We start from the raw sequence: 23,544 nt of genomic DNA on the forward strand, positions 1-23,544 counted from the left end.
CACTCCACCATCACGCCTTGGTCCTGACATCACCAGGCTTCACTCAGTTCCTCTGTGCAGTTGGGCCTGATGCCACACCAGAGCCATGCAGTTCCCTAAGCTCTGAAAGCTTGCTCCCAACACATTTAGGCATCAGGTTTCAGGGTTAAATGTTATTTCCTTTATCCTGACCCCCCACCTCCTCACTCCAGACAAAGTCGTCTTTGTTATTGTCAGGGTTCCCTGCACTTTTCTTGTATAAACTTCCTCACAACCTGTATTTATCTTATGGTGCAGTGGTTAACACTCTGGACTCTGCAGCAAGACTTTCTGTTTTTAATCTTAGATCTGCTTTTGACAAGTGATTTAACCTTTTTCTATCTCAGTTTCCTTGTCTGTACTATGGCTGGGCACAGTGATGACCAGTGATTCATGTCTGCTGTTACAATCCTTTCCTCTTTTATCTTAGCTGGGCCTGAGACTCACTTTCACCAAGAGAACATGGTGGAAGTGAAGCCGGGCCAGTTCAGAATTTATGCCTTAAAAAGGACTTGCAGTGTCCACTGTTGTGGTCCTGGGAAACTTGAGCAGTCGTGTAAGCCAGAAGTCAGCTTCCCTGAAGGAGTGAGCACCTGGAGAGAGGCAAACCCCACAGGCTCAGGCTCTGCTGAACACAAGTACCCATGTGGTCATTGGCAAGACCAACAGAACAACCACAAAGGTGAACTCAGGCCAGACTGCACACCTGTGAACGAACAAATCGGTTTTCAGCTAAGTGTATACATCTTTGTGTATGCTTCATGATGCTTTGTTGTACAGTGATAATTCAAGCAACGGGGCTTATTATTACACCATCCTTTTAGGGCTCGTGTGTTAAATAACATTAATTATAAAGCACTTATAGTAGTGGCAGCAAAAAATGTTACAATGTTGTGATTTTATTAAATGTCTTCCCCATAAGGCTGAGATCCCCAAGTGCCATTTTCCTCACCACTGTATGCCCAGTTCCTGTCACCAAGTAGTCATTCAAATCTTTGTTTCAAGAATAAATACATGCCCCAAATCATCGAGACTCACAGTTGCACTAAAGGGCCTCCTTCTAAAGTAGCACAAATGACCCCAGTCGCTGAGAGAATATCCTTTAACAAGATCCATCCTTCTTGGAAGTCTGTTTGGCTTTAATTAAAAAATTTTCCCTTCTACTGTAAATGTATCATACATTTCTTATGACTGAACACATTTTAAAAAATAGCTTCCATTGTGTTTTTGCTAACCAGACCTCTATTGCTGGACATTTCAGGGCTTCCTGATTTTTTTTCCAGATAAAAGTAATATTGCATAAAGCACTGCTGTACATACATCTTTGTGCACATCTGATTATATCCTTATGATATGTCTCTGGAAGTGGAAATTGCGGGGCTGGAGGGTCTGAAGCATTTCTGAGTAATTTGACAGATAACGTCAAGTCATTTGCCAGAAAGGTAGCAATTCACATGTCCCAACAGCCCTGAATTAGTGCTGCCCATCTCACAGCCAGCTCTGGGGCAGGGCCTGAGTTCTCTCCGCTTTGTTAATTTGATGATGGGAAGAAAAACATACGAAGTTTGTTACTGAACCATGAACCGAATCAAAGATGAAAACGTATTTACACACACCCTAGCAAGGGAGCCTGTATCAGGACGGGATCTGTATTTTCTTTTCTAAAACATCTTTATTTGGCTGGGCCGGGTCTTAGTTGTCCCCACGTGGGATCTTCCTTGCAGCATGTGGGACATTTAGTTTTGTGAACTCTCAGCTGTGGCATGTGGGATCTAGTTCCCTGACCAAGGATGGAACCCTGGCCCCGGCATTGGTAGCTCAGTATTAGCCACTGGACGACGAGTGAAGTCCGCAATCTGGTATTATCTAAAACGATGGAATCGGAGCATCCAAATCGCTAAAGGACTGAGACACCTGCCCCCCTCCCACGATATTTCCATTAATTCGGGTAAGGAGGCCAAGAAGGGACCCCACTGGTCACCCCGACCTCGTTAACCTGGACTCTGATCCCCGCGGGACGGGCCAAGCGGCCACCTGTCCCTGCGTGGGCTGCACAAGTGTCCACGGCCCCAGGGACCCACCACGTTTGACACAAAACTTCCCAGAACGAGGCGGGCCAAGCAGCACAGGCTCCCGAACGGGCCACCCCGAATCCCTACTTCTGCCTTTGACGGGACAGACACACTTGGAGCTGAGGTGGGGGTGGGGGCCATTTGTGAGGTCGCTAAGTCGCACATCTGACCGCACAGTGTCTTCACATCGACCCCACGGCGGGAAGGCGGGCCCGAGCGTGGTAGCTGCTTCCCGGGTCACCGCCCACACGAGTGGGTCATTTGCGAAAATGCACGACCCCTCGTCTGGTGGACGCTGGTCGGAACCGCCGTGGCGCCTCACGTCAGGCACCTCCGGCCTTGGAAAGTTCTGGAAGGCTCTCAATGGTTCTTCCAGGGCCTTGGCAGGAGGGGCCTCGAGGGCTGCGCGGACCCGACCGGCGCAGGCGGAAGGCGGCGGGGCCTGGGCCGGGAAGATGGAAGCCGCCGCCATCGCCGCCCGCCCAGCGCCAACCATCGCGGCCCGCGCCCGTCAGTCAGCCTCGCGCGCGCGCGCCCGCTCGTTAGCCTGCGCCTTGCGGGGCGGAAGGGGCGGGGCCACGACGCGAACGCAGGCGTCTCACTGGTCGGCGGCGGGGGTGGGGCTTGGCGCCGACGCCAGACTGGCCCCGCCCCCTGCCCGCGGGAGCGGCGGCGGCGGCGGCGGCGGCGGAGGCGGTGAGCGGGAGCGCGGGCGCGGGCGGCGGCGCCTTGGGCGGTACGGGTGCCACCGCCGTTAGGCCGCCGCGGCTTCCTTGCCCCCAACACCGGGCTCGGGGACGCCGCGCTGGGGAGGCCGAGGGCCTGGTGAGCCCGGCAGGCTGCGCCCCTCGGGTCGGCCGTGGCGGCGGGGCTGGGCCTGGGGGGAGGGGCGAACCCCGAAAGAGGCTCCCCGGGGCGGTGATCCGCCCTGCCGCGGATCTCCCATTTCTGTTCATTGAACCTCTCTGCTCTCTGAACCTTTGCTCGCTGAACTCCTCCTCTGCCTGAACCCCTTTCTCTGCGCCTTGAAGCCTCTCCTTTGCTTCTTGAGCCCCCTCCTCCCTGCCCTGAACCCAGCCTCTGCTGTCTGCACCCCCACTTCGCTCCGTGAACCTGGCTTCCTCTCTCTGAATCGCCTCCTTGCTGTCTGAATCCCAACCTCTCTTGCCTGAATCCCCCTCCCCCTGCTAATGGACCCACAGCCTCCTGCTGTGGTGAACCCCCCCCAACTTTGCCCAAACGAACCCCCACCCTCACCCCCCAACTCCTCTTTTCTGTCAGCAACCAGATAAGGCTTCCTGGTTGATGTAATGAATGGCCCGCAGCTGTCCTCGTCCTTTAAGAGCAGTCGTTTTCCTCCGATTTTATTTTTTTGCGCTGGGGTCAATTGTTAGCTCCCCAAACACGGGAGGGTTGTAAGCTTTGACCGTTTAAAACGCCTCTTGTGCCGAGGTCAGAGGCAGGCCCTCAGCAAGGGGACGATTTATTTAGGAGCCTTTTAAAAATAATCTAGGCGGAACCTTTGGGAGGGAATTTGGCTGAATTTTATTTGTAAAAATAATCCAGGCGCCTCCCCAGGAATCAAGGCCGGTCATTTCTTTTTGGTACGGAGCCCCTCGGTACAGGATGATGGAATTGAACCATCTACTTGAGGATCAGCCCTGCTCACCTTCGCCCTTAAGGGTTGTGGCTGCGTCGAAGGGGGAAGCAAATGATGTTATAAACCACCGTGCAAATTTTGTTGCAGGGCACACCGCGTCAGACCTTGAAGTACTTTGTTTGTGCCAAATCATTACCACTTGCCACATGAGTCTAAATCATGACGGATGCCAAGTATGTCCTCTGCAGATGGAAAAAGCGATTATGGCCCGCAAAGGTGACAGCCATTATTCTGTAATTTCAGGAATTAGAAATGACTTTCGGGTGACAAGTAAAATCTTTATCAGGAGATACCTAGGAGTCGCTTCAGCAAAATAATTGAGTTTGAACGGTTGGTGCTCAGATCTGTTGGCACTGGTCCTTGCTCCTGGTCTAATGGGGTTTTGGTTGAGTGTTTACAAGGTTACACTTCTGGAAGTGTCTTTTTTTCCTTTTTTTTCCTCACGCTTTAAAAAAAATGAATTTTAGCAGTGTCAGCTATAGAAAGGCATGTAAGACTGTAACTCAAGGAAATTTTTGGCAAGCAGCCCTGATAGTAAATAACAGGACTGTCTCGGGGACGCTTTCCAGCAGTGTGGTGGGAAGAGGGCCAGATCTTGAGGCAAGACCCTGCTTCTGGTCTCGGTCTGCTGCTGTCCCTCGTGCCTCAGTTTCCCTGTTTCTGCAGTCCTATCTTATATTCTTTAAAAATCATCCACTGCATTTATGTTTATATGTCGCTACTGCTTGCCAGGATCAGCTGTGTTTTGTGGCTTGTAACAAGGTTGTGTTTTTTTTTTTTTTAATATAGGTCCTGGCCGGAACTGAAAAGTCAGCCAAAAATAAGAGGAAAAAGGGATTTTTTCTGAACGTTCAGATACTCTCCCTAGACAAAAAGTTAAGTGTTGTGTTTTTGTAGTCCCCCTGCATGGGATTTGTGATACCACCCCCTCCCCAAAAAAGTGAAGTCTGCTCTTAAGTCTTCTCACCTCTTTGCTTATCAATGTGGTCACAGTAACCCGAAGAGGAAAACAACCAATTTTATTTTATGTATGTTTGGAAATTGAAGAATCTCTATGTGGTATTGATGTCCAGGGAGATCAGTACAAAAATGGGATGGGTGTAAATTATATGCTGGTAGACTCTCGTTGGGGTTCAGGTAGGCCTGTTTCCTTCCTACAAATATGTTTGTGTGCCTTTCTTTCAGAAACGTGTGACAGCCCCCTGTGTTCTGGGATTTTTGATGTTTGAGCCTGTGCTTGTAATAAGAAAGTGTTGTTTAGCATTCAGAAGGCAGATGCATGGGGGGCGCAGGGTAGCACGTTACATCCCATGGTGGAAGGACACAGATGACTGGGGACGATTAAAATGGCCCAGGTTGCGCGTTTCTGATGGGCGAATTCCCGATTCTAACTAGAGAGTGAAGTAGGGTCAGCCCCTGCTCCTGCGTCGCCGGGTCCTCATCCTTCTTTCTTTAGAGCCGATCCTAAGCCTGCTTAGTCCGCAGCTCACACTTTCCCTGAGGCTGGAAAAGTAATTGAATACTCGAGTTTAAAAGGGAAGCGCATCCTTTTAAACTAAAACACACCTGCTGGGCTGTAAACAGCTTTTAGTGACATTATCATCCACTCTGGAAATCTAACAAAGGAGTTATTTGTGCAGTTGAAAGTGGGATGTACCTCATAAAAGTCACAATTTGAATTCATTTTTACTCTTAAATCCAGCCAACCTTTTTCTGTCTTAAAAGGGGAAAGGGAAAAAAAAAGCCACATTCACAAGGGTCCTCGCTGCCTCTAACCTCAGGCGCTTGAATTCCTGGTTGGCAGTGACTCCTGGTTTGAGTGGAAGGGTGCAAAAGAAGAAAATGAATCTGATTCTTTTGTCGTCTAAAGCAAAACACGTTTGCGAAGGTCTCGGTGGCTTTGCTGGTGGCGCATAACAGGCGTCCCTGTTCCCGCAGGATTAAGGTGAAGAGCGCGGAAGCCAAGGTCCTGAGAAAGGTGCACATCGAAGACATCGCCTCTTCGTTAGGTGAGAGCGTGTTTTTCCGTCCCAGTGAGGTCTGGCAAGAGCACGGGGCATTCTGGGAGAAAACAGACTTGGCCTTCTGGATGCAGAGCGACCCCATTCCCCGTCTCCCCTTCCTGCAAGGAAATGTGATTTCCCTGAACTAGAGGAGCTGTCTGTCTGCTGTCTCTGTCTCTAACCTTCTAGAATCTGCCCCTCGAGCCTGTCTTGTCCTTGCCCCGCCGCAATGGCCAGTGACAGCAGCATCAGGGCCCGCTGGCTCCGTCCATGGCCTGCAGCACACTCAGAAGGGGTGCGCCTCCCCCAAGAAAGGGCAAGAGGCTTCTCTTTCTGTATGTTTTTTTTTTTCCCCACTTATCTGTAGTAAGACTGTAAAACGGTTCTGTTGCTGGTCTGGCCTTCGCCCAAGGGTGAAGAAGCAGTTGGGTGTATATTTACATTCTATCACCCAAGCCCAGGGGAGAAAAAAAGTGTGTCACTGCCACCAGACTTTTGGCCATTAGTGTCTGCAGGGCTATGGGGGTAAGGGCAGGGCGAGGCAGGCTGGAAGTGGAGCCCTGACTCCCATCTCTTCGAGGGTCAGTGTCATAGGTGAGACAGACCTGGCTGGAGTCTGGCTGAGCTTAACCGCTGGTGCACTGCCCCCTCCCAGACCCACTGGGTGCCCACCTAAGAGCTTATTCCACGTGCAGAGAATTTTCTGTCTTGTGAAAAGATTGCCCAGGATTTCCCAGTAGCGACTGGGAAATAGGGTCTGTTTTCCTGCGTTTTCGGGGAATGGCTTTGGCTCAGAGCAGGGTGCCCAGCTCAGGCGGCATCCACCACCACCTCTCGGCCGCGCTGATTGTTCGTGCAGATTGTGTTGGGGGGCTGGTGATTTTGGGCGCTTTTAATATTAAACAGGGCAGAGTCCTGTGCCGAAGGAAGTGTTATTTATGCCTGCTGAGTTCTGATATTGCGTCCGTCATCTTGTTCAAATAAAGGGCGCCAGAGCCGCACATGGGAATGAATGAATAAACTGTGGTGGTGGGGAGATCAGGCTGGAATCTCTGCACCTGCGATGCCGTCCATTGGCTTTGAAATGCCCTTGCAGGGAAGTGTGGACAATTTGCTGGCCCACAAAGAGGCTTTTAGGCAGCTGTTCTTACCCACCCCCACCCCCGCCGCCCCCACCCGAGAATACCCTGCCAACAGTGTCCTTTATTTATTGAACCTGATTGAATTGAAATTGTGAGGCTGAGAGAGGATTTGAGAAATATTTGAATACATTTTGTAGGCGGTATTGTTTTGTAATCTGGAGGAGTATACCAGCCCAGGCAGGGCAGGTTCAGTCAGCGTGCTTTCTGGGGAAAGGAAACCTTGCAGCCCTGAACCAGCAGCTGTGGTTTGATGCCCAAGTCCCTATTCTGGGGAAGATGCCGGTGAGAATCATCAGCCCCTCTTCAGGTGTGAGGATCAGCTTTGGCGACACACCAGAGCTGGCAGGGTGTTGCCGGGCACTGGATCCCGGGACCAACTCATCACCAGGCTTTGTTCCTCTTCCTCTGTCCCACAGCCTCGCAGGACGGGGCTCCCGCTGCGCCCCTGGAGGAGCTGGCCTACCGGCGGTCACTCCGCGTGGCTCTGGATGTCTTGAACGAAAGACAAGGGAGCTCTTCCAGGGAAGGAACGACTCCTTGGCCTCCGAGAGTGAAGCCTGTGGAACCAGCCCCCTGGCCTCCCAAGCCTAGCCTTTCCCCCTCATTCCTCGAAGACACGGTGGGCAGTCCGGGGCCCACAAGGAGGGAACACGTGTCCCAGAGGCTGTCCGGCCTGCCAGCTGGTGAGGAGGATCTGGAGTGCAGAGTGGACCCCAAGGAGGTGCTCAGGAGAAGCGGAGGCCTGGATGCCCCGGCTGTGTGTTCAGCCAGCGGTGGCGCTCAGGACAGGGGGGCATCCAGAAAACAGCCGGCAGATTGGATGACGCCCCCCAGTAAACAGGGGAGGAACCCGGCACAGGGACCCTGCTCAGGTCAGAGAGCGGCTCCATCCTCAGAGGGAGCCAGCCAGGAAGATGGTGAGACAGGCGCCGGCCTGGCAGCCCTGTGCTCGCCTCCTGGAGGCAGGGACCCGAGTCCACAGGATGGCTGTCCTGCCGAGCGCCTGGGCCTGGATGGTGGCCAGAAGCCGAGGGCTCACATGGGTCCCCACAGCCCTGCTCAGCTCGGCCCCACAGAGGAGGCGGCAGACACCCGGCCACTGGAGGAAGGTAAAGGCCCTGAGAGGGTGAGTTGGGAGAGGTTGGCAGTGGGTTCTCCTTTGGCTGATCCAGAGCCAGGCCCCAGATCTTAATGAGATCGTTACCAGAACAGATCCTGAGTAGAAGTTTCCAGGAGCCTCTCTCTCTGTCTCTTCACCACGCTCTAAGCACTTCAGCTGCCTCCCACACTTGTGTTTTTATTTTTGTTTTGCGGCGGAGGGACTGGAGGGGCATATGGTGGCCGCAGTACCGCCGTGTCTGCTCTCGGAGGATTAACTCCTTTCTCCTCCCATTGCAGAAGCCCTAGTGCATTCCCGTTAAACTGGCAGGAATCTCAGAAGTGATTAACTCACTTAAAGGCCCCTGACATTTTCAGGATTCCCGCGTGCATGTGTTTTTGTGTGGCTGCAGCCATGCGCTATGGTTTTCTCTTTCAGCTGCCTTAGCATCCCACTTAGTTTTGAAATGCTAATTTGGAGATCTTCATTTCTGCATGGCTAGGTACCTCTCTCTGCCTGCCCACAATCTCTCCGGGTGTCTGCCTTTCTTCTTCCCCTTTCAAGGGGCCCCCTCCCCAGCAGTGGCAGTGAAGCAGGGACTACTACTTTGAAGGGGGCCAGCCCCAGAGCTGCATCCACCCCATATGGCCGAGTGTACCCTAGGGAGGGACAGGCCCCTGGTTCGTTCATCTGCCCTCCGCGCACTTGCGGCCACTCCTGCCCTGTCGCCTCTGTTGAACATGCCTTCACCGAGCGAGGCTGAGGGCAAGTCCACTTTGCGGTGGCTTTGCTCTCTGAGCTGATGTTCAGGGATCAGGGGGTGGTGTTCCCTGGGTAAGTCCCCAGTACTGTGACTGGTAAGGTCTGACCTATCCTTGTTGGTAGCCCGGCCATTGTCTGAAGAGTTTATGGAGCCAAGCACTGTGAATTCTCTCCTGGAGGAGGACGAGGATGACGAGGAGCCCCCGAGAATCCTGCTGTATCACGGTGAGTGACTGGCACCTTCCTGGGGTGAGGTCCCTGACGTCCCCGTGTCCTGGGGAAGGTCTCTTCGCTGTTTGGCTTTTGTCTTGAACCCAGACCCAGAGAGGGAGCCCTGGCTCCCGTCTCTCATGGACAAACACGTGCGGGGGTTGGGGGAGGCTCCCAGGACGCCATTCTGAGGGAATGGTGGAGGGCGGCCAAGTGAACAGATGGGCTCTGTCGCCTCCGTTGGGTGTGGCCTGGCGCTGCCTCTCAGCCCTCCAAAACAGTGTCCCCACAGCAGGGTGGGCACCCCCCAGGTGTACACAGGACCCCTGCCCCAGCGCTGAGCAGTGCACAGGTTAGCTGCCCTGTCCTCACGGGCAGGGGTCGGACACAGGCCCAAGCATCCAAGCCAACCATGGGAAGGTTAGTTGCCTTGAACTAAACAGTTGAGGACTGGCTTCAGTTTTCCACTTACCATTAACCATTCATCTTAATGTAGTCTAGTTTTGTTTTGTTTTTTAATTTTTTTAGCCTGAGATATTTGTACATTCAGAGACTGTGGCCGGAGCTGCACGGGGTGGTCTGGGGGCCCTTCCTGCCTGACTGGAAGGTTGACCCCCTTTCTTGGGTGGTTCCCACGGGCTCTTCTGATTGTTCTCATGGTGGCTGGTTATCCTTTACTGAGAGGGACAGTTGTAGGGGGAAGGGGTCACTCACCAAGCCCTACCCCGCTGTTGGAGGTCTGGATGCATCCATCCTGGGGTTCTGCAGTGTGTGGGCTCTCCGAACATCACTGGGGTCAGTTCCTGCGGGCACAAAAAGGGGCGCCATACCTTCCTGCAGAGGGCGTGTCTGTCTGCCTGGGGGTCATTCAGCCCCCAGAGGCCCTAGAGTCAGCTCCTTTCTCCTGCCTTTGTCTTCCATTGGGTTTTGGTTGCTGGTGTGGTTGACTGCACCTGTGACTGTTGTCCTGGGTGGCCCTGTGCTCCTCCCGAGGGTGACCAGCTCTCCACTTGTGCCCCAGGCGTCTCCCCTTCCTCCATCACGGCCCCCTGTCCCGCAAAGCTCTTCCTATTGTCTCTTGCTGCAGCTCGGCCATGAGCCTCACTCTGGGGTTTGCAAGCAGCTCGGCCATGAGCCTCACTCTGGGGTTTGCAAGCACCCTCTGTTCCCTGCTTGCTTTTGTTACCTGGTTTTTTAACATTGAGTTATTTACTTGTTCTGGGTTTGTTTGTTTTTTTGGTTGAGGATATAGTTAAATTTTGTTTAGAAATCATTTGTTGTTACCTTATGATTATTTAAATAGTTCTTCTTTTTTTTCCCCCCCACTTTTTAAAGCCCTCCAGTTTCTCAGATGAGCTTCTCAGAAATTTACTCCTCGTGTGGGGTCCTCACTGTGTGCCATGGTCTCCTTTCTGTTTATGTGCTATGTTTAAAAAGTGCTTTGCCCTGGAGTTATCTGAGACTCAGAAAAGTGGCAGAGGTGGCATTGCTCCCCTGTTTGTACACGCGTGGTCCCCACCAGGAAATCCACGTGCACCCCAGCCGCTGGTGGCCAGCACTTAGGTTCCAGGGTTAGGAGTACACCCTCTCCTCCCGACTCTTGGGTCTGTCACAAGAACCATGTTAACACTGGGCTTGAGCAGCATCTCTGTGGTTTTGTTTTCTCAAGCAGCTTTGTCTGGTGTTCGATAATGGATCTAACATGTCTCTCTTTTGTTTTTTTCTTTCCTTTAAATTTTAGAACCACGTTCATTTGAAGTAGGAATGCTAGTCTGGCATAAATACCAAAAATACCCCTTCTGGCCGGCCGTGGTAAGAACACCTTTCTGCTTCCCGCTCGGTCAGTTGGTTCCCTAGCGTGCAGCCCAGGGTGCCCCGTTCTAGACACTGGGCCCGGACAGGGTTTTCACTGTTTTTGCTGGTGAAACGGTGGGTCCATGAGCAACAGTGTAGAGACGAGTTCACCTAAGCAAGGGGTCTCAGCCTTCTGGTGCTGCTGAGAATGAACCTTGTAGGTCAGGTTTTCACCAGGCAGCTTTAGAAAGTCTGGCTCTTAAAAAATGCCCACTATTTGCTCATTTTAAATATTGTATATTTGAGTTTTTCAGTTTGTAAGTTAGAGTAGGGGTCCCCCACATGTGTAATTGCAAGTGTTTGAGGTTCTGGCTGTACCCTCAGTGGGATGGACACCCTTAAACATGGTCGTACCTCCTCCAAGTACCCGAAGGGTGCTCGCAGTGGGTCAGGTGGGGAATTTTTGAGCCGGGGCACCACCCACCTGCCTTTGCCCCTTCTATTTCTGCCTGAATTTATCCTGTGTCCTCTTCCAGCAGGGACAGGATTCTCAGGGTTCTAGCTATAGGTCTTTAATTTGGGGAAGAGGCAGTGAATTGGAAGGTCTCTGCCCTGTGGAGCAGCTTTCTCTGCTGCGGTGAGTTTCGGCTCACACGGTCAGCATGGCCTCCAGGCACGTGACTGGAGGTCTTGAGAAGGACAAGATTAAACCTGCGTGGTGTCTGTGGTAAAAGCTTGGCCGTGCAGGTGAACCTGGCTCCCCTGAAGCTCCTTGGCAGTTGGGACTTGACCATTGGGGCCACTCGCCTCCCTCCAGTGCTTGCTTGCTGGAGGCGCTGTGTCCCCCTGTGGTTGGCAGCCTTCTCCGTGCACCTCCCTGTTTACCAGTTCCCGGGGGAGCTTTTGGTTAACCAGGGCCAGCACTGTAAATGCCCAGTGAGTACAGGAAATGGGGTAGTCAGGCCAGCCACCCCCCGGCTGTGGACCTCCCCACGCTCGCTTTGTTTGTCCCCCAGAATGAGGAGGAATGTGCCCTGAGCCTGAAGAGACTCAGCAGGAGGAAGGGTGCTCACAGTGGTTGTGGTTCCTCTTTTATAAAACTGACCAGAACCCACCCTACCCGCTTCTGCTCAGCTATTAACAGTGCTGGGAGCCGGGTAGCGCTTGCTGAGCATTTCCTGGTGTCAGCTCTGCCCTGGTCACCTTGGGCCAGCCACCTTTCTTGTCACACACTCGACAAGGTGCCAGCACGGAAGTGTTGAAAATGCAAACACAACCTCCTGGGTCCTGGGTGCTGGACACCTTGTGTTCTTGGGTCTGCCTACAGGTCAAGAGCGTCAGGCGGAGAGATAAGAAGGCGAGCGTGCTTTTCATTGAAGGGAACATGAATCCTAGAGGAAGAGGGTAAAGCACCGTAATCCGCTCTGCCCAGTGCTCCAGATGGGGGGGGGCTCTGAGGTTGACCCCCGATGGAGCACACAAAGACTGTATTGAGACACCTGGCCAGATAGTCGGGTTTTCCAGACTGCTTGTTGGCTTCCAGAATCAGCCCTGCCGGACGGCTATGGGCCCCCACAAACCACAGCACAGTTCACTCCCTGAAGGCCTGTGAGCAACACCCCGCCGGGTGACCATTCGGTAACCCCCACAGACCTTTATCATGGGACAGAAGCACCGTCTGCCCAGAGCTGATCTTAGAAACACCCAACTGCCAAGGAGGGGGGGGCCTAGGGACCCCTGGAGGTACACCTGGGCCCAGGCCTGGCTCCCTGGGGCCTCCTCCCCCGTGAATGGGGGCTTTCCCAGAGGTGGGGGCTTTTGGGTCATGAGATGGCACCAGTCCCATTAACCTCTGCCCTCTGCTCCTAGGATCTCCGTGTTGCTCCGACGACTGAAGCACTTTGACTGCAAAGAGAAGCAGGCACTTTTGGTGAGTGGGTGGTTCCTTGTGCTGCTCTGAGCTGCTGGCTTGGTGGTTGGTAACCCTGTCCCCATGTGTACCTTCAGACAGTGGCCATCCTGGGAGTGGCATTTGGCCCTGGCTGCTCTGCTGGAGGTCATCACCCTAAAGTCTCAGCCTCCAGCGAGGCTGCCCACCATTCCCCCTGACCCCGTGCAGGGTGGCTGTTTGGTGGTGGACAGGGTGCCCCCTGGAGGGGAGGTGGTAGGGCTCAGGCTGAGGCCGAGGGCTATGAGCTGCTGCCCCCAGAAGGGGCCATGATTCTGTGCACTGTGCTCCTCGGGGAGGCCTCCCCATGGCCCTGTGACTGGCCCGCCTGCGCCCTGGGAGCTGGTGCAGGCAGAGCACTGTGTCTGATTTGAGATAGTGCTTTGTGTCACCTCCACCTTGATGCCAGGGTCTGCTTGGCCCAGTCAGCGGGTTCAGGCTCTGCATGGGATGAGGCTTCCCTGCTTAGGAAGCAGCGTCTTGGCCATGGTCAGTGAGCTAGGGTCTGGGGTGTGTGGGGGCTGTTTGGAATGTCGGCACCTATGTGGAACCCATCCTTGGGCTCTCAGGAACAATGGTGGGGGGCAGGAGGAGAGCAGAAATTGAGGTTGAGATCATGTGCATTAATACTGGGGGGACGCCTGGGTTTGCAAAGATGGCATGTGGTCCATAAATGACCTGGTGTCTGGGCATCCCTTGGCATTCTCCTGTTTCCTGGAAACGGGCTATGGGAGTGGCTGCCTGTCCTGGGGCCAGACCCCAGCTGTCCCAAGTGCCTGTCAGTGAGCCTGGCCACAGCCCAAGCACTCTCCTCACCCTAAGCTGCCTGCCTGCTCCCATCAGACATCTGTGGGTCTTGGGCTGGTCTCACTGGTCCTCCCAGCTCAGGGGTCTCCCACCCTGGGGGCAGCACCCTTCTCCCACCAACATTCTGGGAGGACTGTGTGTTTGGAGTAGCAGGCGCAGAGGCTTCTGCTGTGGGCTTGGTCTCACGCACCCCATGTCCCCTCCGTCTGCTGGCCCATCGGCTGCAGTGGGGTGGGGTCTCTCTGTTCCTGTTCTCAGGTCTGTGTTTCTCTCTTGGCCCTGAGGGCTCGGCCCACAAGTGACGATTTTCTGAGCAGCCCTGGCCTCAGACGTGCCTCGGGAGCCCCTCTCAGGTTCCTTCCTGGCCAAGGGACTGAGGACACAGGACGAGGGAGGCACTGCCTGCGGCCTCCTGCTGACAACTGCTGTCCGGGTCTCATTGCAGGATGAGGCAAAGGAGGACTTCGCCCAGGCCATCGGCTGGTGTGTCTCCCTCATCACTGACTACAGGGTCCGGCTCGGTGCGTGGGGCTGGGGCAGTGGTGCGGGCTTCCCTTCACACCTCTAGGGTGAGCACAGCCTGGCCCTCAGGTGGGCCTCTCCTCTCCGAGAAGCCTAGCTAAGGTCCATCCTGGGTCCAAACAGGACAGTTTCCTTTGCATGTCGCTGGTTTCCATCCACAGGGGCTCATTGCCCAGGGCGGGGTAGGAGTGCTCTGCCTGGTCCTGATCGCGGTCAAGGTATACACCTGGCAGACAACCTGGCACCGTCAGTGCTGTGTAACGGGCTCCCCTCCTGCCCTTGCAGGCTGTGGCTCCTTCGCTGGCTCTTTCCTGGAATACTACGCAGCTGACATAAGTAAGTCCGCCAACTCCGCCAAAGCAGGACTTGCTTCCTGGCCCTCGAGAAGTGGCAGTTTCTCTGTCTGATCTCTGGACAGGGTGTGCAATGGGCAGCGCATCTCGAGCCTGAGGCTGACTGTGCAGCCATCCCTGGGTCTCCAGGCCCCACAGATCCCCCTGCTGAGGGGCCCCCATCTGTTGTCTGTACTCGCGGCCACTCACCAAGTGTGCAGAGCTGGGGCATCTGGGTGGCTCCTCTCCTCTACCTCATCCTGGGCATTTTCAGTGGCACTAGTCCTTATGGAGCAATGCAGATGAGCTGATGCTGATTCCGTGGGGTGGGCGGTGGGGGGGCAGAGCTGGGAAGGGCAGCAAGGGTCCTGTGGGGGTTCCTGCCCATGTGGGGTGTCCTGGCCCTTGCCCATGGGGCTGCTGAGGGCGCCCAGTTAGGGGAGGCTGTGCCCTTCCTTCACAGGCTCACCCGTCCGCAAGTCCATCCAGCAGGACGTCCAGGGGACGAGGTTCCCCCAGCTGAGCGGGGGGGACCCCGAGGAGCCTGTGACTGGGAGCCCACAGGGCAGGCGGCCAGCCTGCAGGAAGGTGCTGCCCGACCGCTCGCGGGCTGCCCGGGACCGGGCCAACCAGAAGCTGGTAGAGTACATTGTGAAGGCGCGGGGCGCTGAGAGCCACCTGCGGGCCATCCTGAGGAACAGAAAGCCGTCCCGGTGGCTGAAGACCTTCTTGAGCTCTGGCCAGTACATGACCTGCGTGGAAACCTACCTGGAGGACGAGGAGCAGTTGGACCTGGTGGTCAAGTACCTGCAGGGCGTGTACAAGCAGGCAGGGTGCCAGCTGCTGGCACGCGGGCACGGAGACGGCATCCGCTTCATCCTGGACGTGCTACTGCCTGAGGTGAGTGGCCAGCGGACGCCCTGCACGCGGGGTGTGTACGTGGGGAAAGTCTCCCAGGGCGTGCAGGAGGGTGGAGGGGCCTGGTGTCGTTCTCCAGCAATCTTCCCTGAACCTGGTGCCACCTGAGCCTCAGTTCAGAGAGGGCACTGCCACATGGGAAGAGAACGTGTGTGACTGTATCAGAAGGCTCAGGAACACTGAGCTTTATAACTGCAGAGAATTTAGAGTGTGTTAAAAAAATAAAGCAGCGCTGTGAACCGTCATGTGTCGATTCCCATCTGTAGCAGTGGCCTTGCTCCATATGCTCCTCCAGCGCCTTCTTCTGGACATACTTTATTTTTTTGGACATACTTTAATGTGAGTGTAGGAAGGGTGACTGTGCCCCCAGGGGCACTGGGGGCGTCTCAGGTTGTCACAAGTTGGGTGCTCCTGGCACGGAACAGGACGCTGCTCCACTCCCTACAGCCCAGGACAGCCCCATGTCAGCCATGCCCAGGTGAGGGACCCTGGTTGGAACGAGAAGGACTTTCTAAGAATTTTGAAGTAATTGCAATACTCTTTGACCTGGAGGAACTAACAGTGATTCTGTGATTCCAGACATCTGATGTGCATTCAATTTACCACTTTGCGTTTTTTTGTTTGTCTCAGTTAACTCGGACTTTTACAGTTGCTCTTTGTTTGGCGACCTGCCTTTTTTGGGAGCTGGGGGAGGGCACTGCTTATTTTGCTTGTGGTATCTTAGTTCCTGACCAAGGATTGAACCTGGGCCTTGGCAGTGAGAGCACCGAATCCTAACCACTTGGCGTCAGGGACATCCTGGGTCCTGCTTTTCTTTGCTTTGAGTGCCGTGAACTCTCATCTTGCGATTTCATTTGGGAACTTCACTGGGAGCAGAGATTTTGCAGAGGGTGTACACGTGTGTGAACCTGGCGCCGGGAGAGCCCAGCTCTGGGAGGGCCCTGGCGACTGGACTGTCTACCTTTGTGGTCTTCAAGCCTGGTGTGCGTGGCCATGCATGGCCCAAGCCTGACCTGCACTGCCTTCTTGCAGGCCATCATCTGCGCGATCTCAGCGGTAGACGCGGTGGACTACAAGACGGCCGAGGAGAAGTACATCCGAGGACCGGCGCTGAGCTCCCGGTAGGTGGGCCACGCACTGTGTCCCGAGGGCTCTGTCTCTGCCTGCGGGTGGCTGGGCCTTGGGGCCGCTGGTCCGAGTGGGCAGAGCTGGCCCACCTCGTCCGAACTCATCCTCAGTGCTGACGTCCACCTCCCCCTTGTCCTCCCCCGTCACCTCGCTACCACGACTGTTTGAGGAAAGTGTGAGATTAAGCGGCAGCTGCCACCTGCCGTCCCTGGCTGGCAGGAAGAATGCAATGATCAAGATGTTCCTCTACATCCATGGTGAGCCGCCCTGGGCTGGCCTCCCAGCCCCTAATCCCGGCTCTGGGCTGGCTGCCAGGCTGGCTGGGAGCAGGCCGGCCGCGTGGCCCTGACAGGCTGAAGACTCAACTAGGGTCTTGGGCCAGGGCTGAGCAGGCGCTCACAGTGAAGTCTGTTCCCAGTCTCAGCGATCAGCTGGCCACCCCTGTAACCGCATAGAGAGAAGGTGCTCCCGGAGACTGAGATCCAAGTGGCCCCTCCCCAGCCAGCGCCTGCCTCATGCTTGGGCACCAGTCAGAGGGCATCCTGTCTCTACAACCCAAGCATCTGCACACGTCCCGGAGCGGTGGGGGGCTGTGCGCTGCACCAGTCACTCTCTGCTGCTTCAGGGACATGGTCCAAGCGGCTGAGCCTGGGTGGCCAGGGTTCCATTGGGCTGGGTTTTAGTTGTCCATCCCAATGCACCCACCTCCCCCGTCTTCATAATTGCATTTAGGTTCTTACGCACAGGCCATTGAACCTTGACACAGAGACAAGGTCAGGTCTCCTTGTGGGGTCCTTAGGCTTCTGTGTCCCATTTCCCTCAAGGGCATCCCCCTCAGGGTCCCATTTCTTGTTTAGCCTGAGAGGAGCGGCCAGTCAACTACCTGATAATGTAATTTTTTTAATAGATAGTCACTTAAAGATGACTTGATACTTCATTTTCTTTTCTTTGTAGTTTATTTTTTTTCCATTGTGGTGAAATACACATAATATTCACCACCTTCCCTACCTTTAAGCATACATCCTAGTAGCATTAAGCTCATTCACATTGTCGTGTAGCACCCGCGCCATCTCCAGGACACTCTCCCCAAACTGAAACTGTGTCCCCACTAAACACTCACTTCTTGTTCAAGGGATGGTGGGGGTTGTTCGTTTTTTTTGGGGGGGTTGTTCGTTTTTAACAGACCTGTAGTTGATTTACAATATTAAGTTATTTTCAGGGAAACAGCAATTCAGTTATATATGTATGTTTGTGTGTATATCTTTTCTTCTTTCAGGTTCTTTTCATGACAGTTTGTTAGAAGATATTGAGTGTAGTTCCCTGTGCTTTATAGTTAATCTTTGACATTTATTTTATACATAGCACTCTACATCTGTTAATCTTTAACTCCCAATTGATCCTTTCCCCAACCCTTCCCCTGTGATAAGCATAAGTTTGTTGTCTATGTCTGTGAACTGTGTTTCGTAAAGAAGTTCTTTTGTGTCATATTTTAGATTCCACACATAAAGTGATATCACACAGTATTTGTCTTTCTCCATCTGATTTTCTTCATTTAGCATGGAAATTTCCCTGGCGGTTGGGACACCACACTCTCTTTGCTGGGATCAGGTTCCATCTGTAGCTGGCAACTAAGATCTGGCACAGCATGCTGTGTGGCAAAAAAAAAAACAAAACTAGAAATATTTCATTTAGTATAATATCACTTAGTATAATAATCTCTAGTTGCATCCATGTTGCTACAAATGACATTGTTTTATTCTTTTTCATGGCTGAGTAGTATTCCATTGTGTATGTGTACACATCTTTATCCAGTCATCTGTTGATGGAAAATTTAAGTTGCTTTCACACGTTAGCTGCTGTCAGTAGTGCTGCTATGAACATTGGGGTGCATTTATCTTTTCGAAGTATAGTTTTATCTGGATATTTGTCCAAGAGTGGGATTGCTGGATTATACGGCAACTCTGATAATTTTGAGGGGAGCCTCCATCCTGTTCTCCACAGTGGCTGCACCAATTTATATTCCCACAAACAGTGGAGGGTTCCCTTTTCTCCACACTGTCTCCAGCATGTTATTTGTGGACTTTTTAACAGTGGCCATTCTGACCAGTGTGAAGTGAGACCTCATTGTAATTTTGATTTGCATTTCTCTAATAATGAGTGATGTGAGCATCTTGTCATCTGCCTCTTGGCCATCTGTCTTCTTTGGAGAAATGTCTGTATAAGTCCTCTCCATTTTTCAATTGGGTCATTTGTCTTCTGGTTATGAAGTGGTATGGGTTGTTTGTATGTTTTTTGGTTATGGAGTGGTATGACCTGTTTGGGTATTTTGGAGATGAAGCCCTTGGCAGTCATCATGTACAAATATTTTCTCCCAGTCTGTAAGCTGATGGTTTCCTTTGCCATGCAAAAGCCTGTAAGTTTGATTAAGTCCCATTTGTTTATTTTCTGCTTTTATTTCTGTTGCCTTGGGAGACTGTTGACGTTTATTAAAACACAATTACTGAGTAAAATGAAGTGATCTCCTTTTGTTTTTGCAGGGAAAAAGAAATATTTGATAATCAGCTCCTAGAAGAACGGAATCGGCGATGCTGAAGCAGGTGGTGGCAGTACTGCATGCCTGCGCTCTGGGGGCCAGGCCGGCCGTTTGCCTCCTTCTGTCTGCGGGTTCTATTTTCCTGGCTCTTGTGGAAGGTATACTTCCCAACAGGCTTTTAAAGAACAGAAATGCATTATTATTATTTTTTTTTAAACCTCACATCATTACCTGTGACTGTACCATGTAGGTTTATAGAAGGTGCACATTTGTTTTTTTATGTTAAAAAACATTGTATCTGACATTCAACAGGAGTTTTAAAGACATACGAGTGTGCTGCTCCCGGCACGTTAGTGTGTTTCTCCGTTTGTTTCACTCCTCTGTGCGGTTCCTCTCACACTGGCTCCTGAGTTTGCTGTGCCTCTGTTCTGTGTTTTTGAGAAAACCCAGTGTTTGTGAGAGGCAGACCAGAGACCTGCTGCTGTCCGCGCTCTCCCCTCTGCTGGCACTCGGGCAGGGGAGAGGCAGACCTTGAACCTCTGTGGCCACTTTCTCCTCGGTCCCTCTGCGGGTTTCTCCACCCAGCCCACTTCTGGGCCAGTGTGACAATCCCTAGTGGTCATTACTCCCATCCGGCCTGGCCAAGGTCACTCTGTGTTTGGCCTGGGCTGTGGGGTCATGGCCTGGCACCTGCGGAAACCAGCCCTTTGTCCTAAAGCCAGAGCATGGACAGGTGCCCTGCCGCCCGAGGATCCCAGACTAGGGGCCCCCACTTTGGAGACAGTTGCCTGAAGGCTGGGTCCTCAGTGTGGTCACAGAAATTCTGTACACCGCAGATTATTTATTCTAAGCTGACACGGAGCTGCTTGTGGAAGGAGACAGCCAGGTCTCCACTGTGATGGCTGCACCACAAAGTCTGAGCCCGGCCAGTGGGGAAGGGTGGTTGTGGGGGTTGGGGGAGTGGAGGGGTGAAGGAGTAGGCCCTGGCCAGAGTGGGGTGGTCCAGGAGGAAGCAGGTACAGCCATCACTGGAGGCACTGGGCACCGGCATGTGACCTCTCTGCTGGTTTTGCATGACCCTGAGCAGAGGTGCAGCCGCTGGCCCGAGGTCCGGCTGAGCCACCCTCCAAGGACACCCCAGGGGTGTCCTGGCTGGGCTGGCTTGGAAGGACTCACCCGCATTTGGAAGGTCCTTTGACACTGAGCCTTCTTGAAGTGGGTCAGGGTGAGAGCAGTACGCTCTTGTGGGCAGGGGACCACATGAACTATTCCGTTACCGTCAGGTATTTTTATATATCTGTGTTCTGAGCTCTGCTTGTGAGCTCTGCTTGTGGAAATGAACTGTTGAGACTGGAATTAAAGGCCGTTTTGCAGCCCTGCTTATTCTTTTCTGGGACCCGCCTGCAGCCCACCATGTGCAGGCAGTCAGGCAGACACACTGTCCCCAACAACTGCTTCTGGAGGCCTGTACCCCACTGGGGAGGGGGTTCCCACACCAGGCCAAGTAGAGCAGGTGTCTATAGATGCGCTGTTCCGTGCTGAGCAAAGGTGCTGGCGGCTTCCGTCCCCTACCCCCTCATTACCTGGCGCCTCAGCTCTCACCGTGTCTTCTGCTCTGTGGATCCTGAGCATGTCTGTCTTCAAGCTTTGTCCTGCATTCACCAGGGCAGGCGGTGGTGGGTGGGACCTGCTGAAGCCCCCAGGTGGCATTGGGCAGCGGTGAGGAAGCTGGAGCCAGCTGACCCAACTGGCTCACCAGGTGAAGGATGTTCAGAAGTGCCTGCCAGGTGGCCCCAGCTCCCCACGGAAGTCAGCACACCAGCTGGCCTGTGGCCTCCTGCATCCCTGTCCTCCAAAGCCCCAGATACCCTGCACCCCCTCACCTGCAGTCCTCCCTCAGCCATCCTGGGCTCCAGCCAACTAGAGACAGCTGCCTGCGCCTCTGCACGGCCACCTTGCTGCCCCCGGGTCTGGTCACCTCCCACCTGGTCACACTCCCGATCTGCCCTCCCTGACCCTCCTTCCACCCAGACCCCAGACCTCATCCGTACGCTCTTCCTACATTCGCTTCACCTGTCTGGCTCCAGCCTGGATGGCGTGAGGGGTGATCAGACCCCCAACGGAAGGAGCAGCACATTTCAACAAAACTGCTTTCTGGAGGGGAGTTCCCTGCGTTCACTTGGGCACCTCTTCAAGCCCATCATCATTTATTCGGGAAATTGATTAAAACGAGGAATGCCGGGCACAGGCGTGCGTGCTGAGAATCTCAAATCGGCTATGCATGTCTGGGCAGTGTGGTCAGGGCCTCTCACCCCTGAGGCGGGGCTTCTCCCTCCTGGCTTCCTGTCTGGGCACCCCCTCCCCCAGCCTCTGCTTGCCCTCCTCCCCCGCCCTGCAGCTTCCCTCCACCTCTGGCCCCTCTGCCCTCCTCCCTGCTCCTCCTCTAGCCCTGCTCCCCCTCTTCTTCCTCCCTCCTCCCTGCCTGCCCTCTGTTTACTCCCTGCAGCATCAGACCTGCTTCTGGTGGGTTGCCCTTTTGAAGGTTCTCCCTGGACGCCCCAGGCTCCTGATCCAGGCTCTTCCCTCCCCATCCAGCGCCTGAGTTACCCAGCCCTGCATCAGCGGTGAAACCAGCCCCGCCTGCTGGCTAGAAACTACATTCGCCTGTGCGCCACTCTGTGGTCTCAGGAGGTCTCCGGCTGGGGCTGCAACATCTGAAGGCTTGGGTGGGGCTAGGGGCTCGGCTCCCAGGTGCCTGGCTCCCAGAACTAGGACATGAGAAAACAGGAGCCTGAAAAAGCTGTGACATGATCATGTTGGCGATGTATCCACATTGGTTCCTGAATCGTGAACGTGAGTGTAAGATGTTAGCAATAGGGGACACTGGGTGTTGAGCATAGCAAGCTCCGTACTATGTTCACAACTTTTCTCTGATCAACAGTTTATTTATTTGTGGCTATGCTGGGTCTCCTTTGCTGTGTGTGCTTTTCTCTAGTTTTGGGAGCAGGGACCACTCTCTAATTGCAATGTGTGGTCTTATCACTGCAAGGACTTCTCTTGCTGCTGAGCACAGGCTCTAGGACCCCCTGGGTCAGTAATTGTGGCTCTCGGGTGCTAGAACACAGGCTCAATAGCTGTAGCACAAGGGCTTAGTTGCTCCAGGGCATGTAGGATCTTCCTGAACCAGGGATTGAACCTGTAACACCTGCATTGACAGGCGGATTCTTTACCAATGAGCCACCAGAGAAGCCTTCCCTCCCCACCCCCACCTTAAAATTTATTTATTTATTTATTTTTGGCTGTGCTGGGTCTTCATTTTTTTTTAATTAATTAACTTATTTGGGTTTATTTAAATTTAAAAAACAAAAACCCAGCTCCACAGCCTGACCAGTCGTGGGAACTGAGGACTTGTAGGGTTCCCCTTGGCCCCATCTGCTCTTTACTCCTGCATTTGCTGGAGATGGATGGTGAGGGTGGCCAGAGGCCACTTGCCCCTGCCCGGACTTTGATCGCCAGGCTCCCCGACACCCCTGGGCTGTTCTACGCTCGTCAGGAGGAGTCCTGCTGCTCACCTGAGTTCCCCCGTTTAAGCGTCAATTTCCCTATACATAAAATGGGTTAGAACAGGTGCCCCACAGGATTGTCAAAATTATGTCAGTCCAGAGGTAGATAGAGTCTGCCTGCCAATGCAGGAGTCACGGGTTGGATCCCTGATCAGGAAGATCCCACATGCGTCGGAGCAGCTAAGCCCCTGCGACACAACTACTGTCCCGCTCTGCGAAAACAGAAAAGCCTGTGCAGCAACAGACTCAATGAAGCCAAATATACTTAACTTTAAAAACACACACACACATCGGAGAAAAAGGTGTTTTTGCAAACTCCCTTTTGCCGCTCTTGGTGTTCAGCAGTGTTTCTTTTACAATTAGCATTCGTTCTAATCCTACCACTTAAAATACATTGGAAATCGAGGTAGGAGGGGGCGGTGCTTTGGGGCTGGAATCACAGTTTTGGGGATTGGCGGGACGGGGCGGGTCGGATTTGAGGCCTTTTTCCATTCAAGCCCTCCCGCGTTGGCATAAGCCAATGTCAACATCCACACATTCTTGGTAAACGAGCTGGGAGCAGCTGGATCAGCTCTGAGTCAGAGAAGGCTGATGCTAGCAGCGCCAAAACTTTTGCCGAAACCCGGGATCGAACCAGGGACCTTTAGATCTTCAGTCTAACGCTCTCCCAACTGAGCTATTTCGGCTAGATAGCAGGTGTTTCCCTCATCTCCCGACTCCGCCCCGCTCTGTGCGGCTCGAGCGCAGACGTAGCTCGGGCCGCCCATGCGGGCCGCGCATGCCTCGTAGGGTCGCGCCTGCAACTGAGTCGCAACGCTGTCTCTGTGGCGCAATCGGTTAGCGCGTTCGGCTGTTAACCGAAAGGTTGGTGGTTCGAGCCCACCCAGGGACGAAGCTTTCGCTTTTTGCTTCCCCGGGTAAGAACAGAGCGGGCTACCCTCATCCTTTTGCTAAGACTCTCCGCGCGCACCTCTGTGTTCTATTTCCGCGTGGGGTGTCCGCAATCGCGCGGCGGTGGGGCGTCCACAGTGGC

General features: G+C 53.8%; 1 protein-coding gene and 2 non-coding genes across 5 annotated transcripts; 2 read left to right on the forward strand and 1 right to left on the reverse strand.

Moving 5' to 3' along the window:
• The first annotated feature begins 2,738 nt into the window (after positions 1-2,738).
• Positions 2,739-20,321, forward strand: PWWP3A (PWWP domain containing 3A, DNA repair factor). Of its 3 annotated transcripts, none has more exons than XM_065918487.1 (14): positions 2,739-2,786; positions 3,838-3,966; positions 4,540-4,625; positions 5,689-5,759; positions 7,312-8,004; positions 8,880-8,981; positions 10,708-10,778; positions 12,088-12,164; positions 12,630-12,690; positions 13,961-14,036; positions 14,323-14,373; positions 14,833-15,269; positions 16,320-16,408; positions 18,953-20,321. In XM_065918487.1, exons 2-14 carry the CDS (start codon positions 3,910-3,912, stop codon positions 19,005-19,007), a joined length of 1,926 nt encoding a protein of 641 aa, XP_065774559.1. In that variant the 5' UTR covers positions 2,739-2,786; positions 3,838-3,909; the 3' UTR covers positions 19,008-20,321. The 3 variants fall into 3 exon arrangements, with proteins under 3 accessions (XP_065774559.1, XP_065774558.1, XP_065774560.1); XM_065918486.1 differs by having other exon boundaries at positions 2,748-2,915; XM_065918488.1 differs by having other exon boundaries at positions 2,766-2,826.
• A 2,803-nt stretch (positions 20,322-23,124) lies between these two features.
• On the reverse strand, positions 23,125-23,197 carry TRNAF-GAA (transfer RNA phenylalanine (anticodon GAA)). Its single transcript has one exon. It is a non-coding gene; the product is annotated as a tRNA-Phe (tRNA).
• Positions 23,198-23,329: 132 nt separating this feature from the next.
• TRNAN-GUU (transfer RNA asparagine (anticodon GUU)) lies at positions 23,330-23,403 on the forward strand. Its single transcript has one exon. It is a non-coding gene; the product is annotated as a tRNA-Asn (tRNA).
• The last annotated feature ends 141 nt before the right edge of the window (positions 23,404-23,544 follow it).

Source organism: Muntiacus reevesi, chromosome 1 (genome assembly GCF_963930625.1).
Source record: "Muntiacus reevesi chromosome 1, mMunRee1.1, whole genome shotgun sequence".
NCBI lineage: Eukaryota > Metazoa > Chordata > Mammalia > Artiodactyla > Cervidae > Muntiacus > Muntiacus reevesi.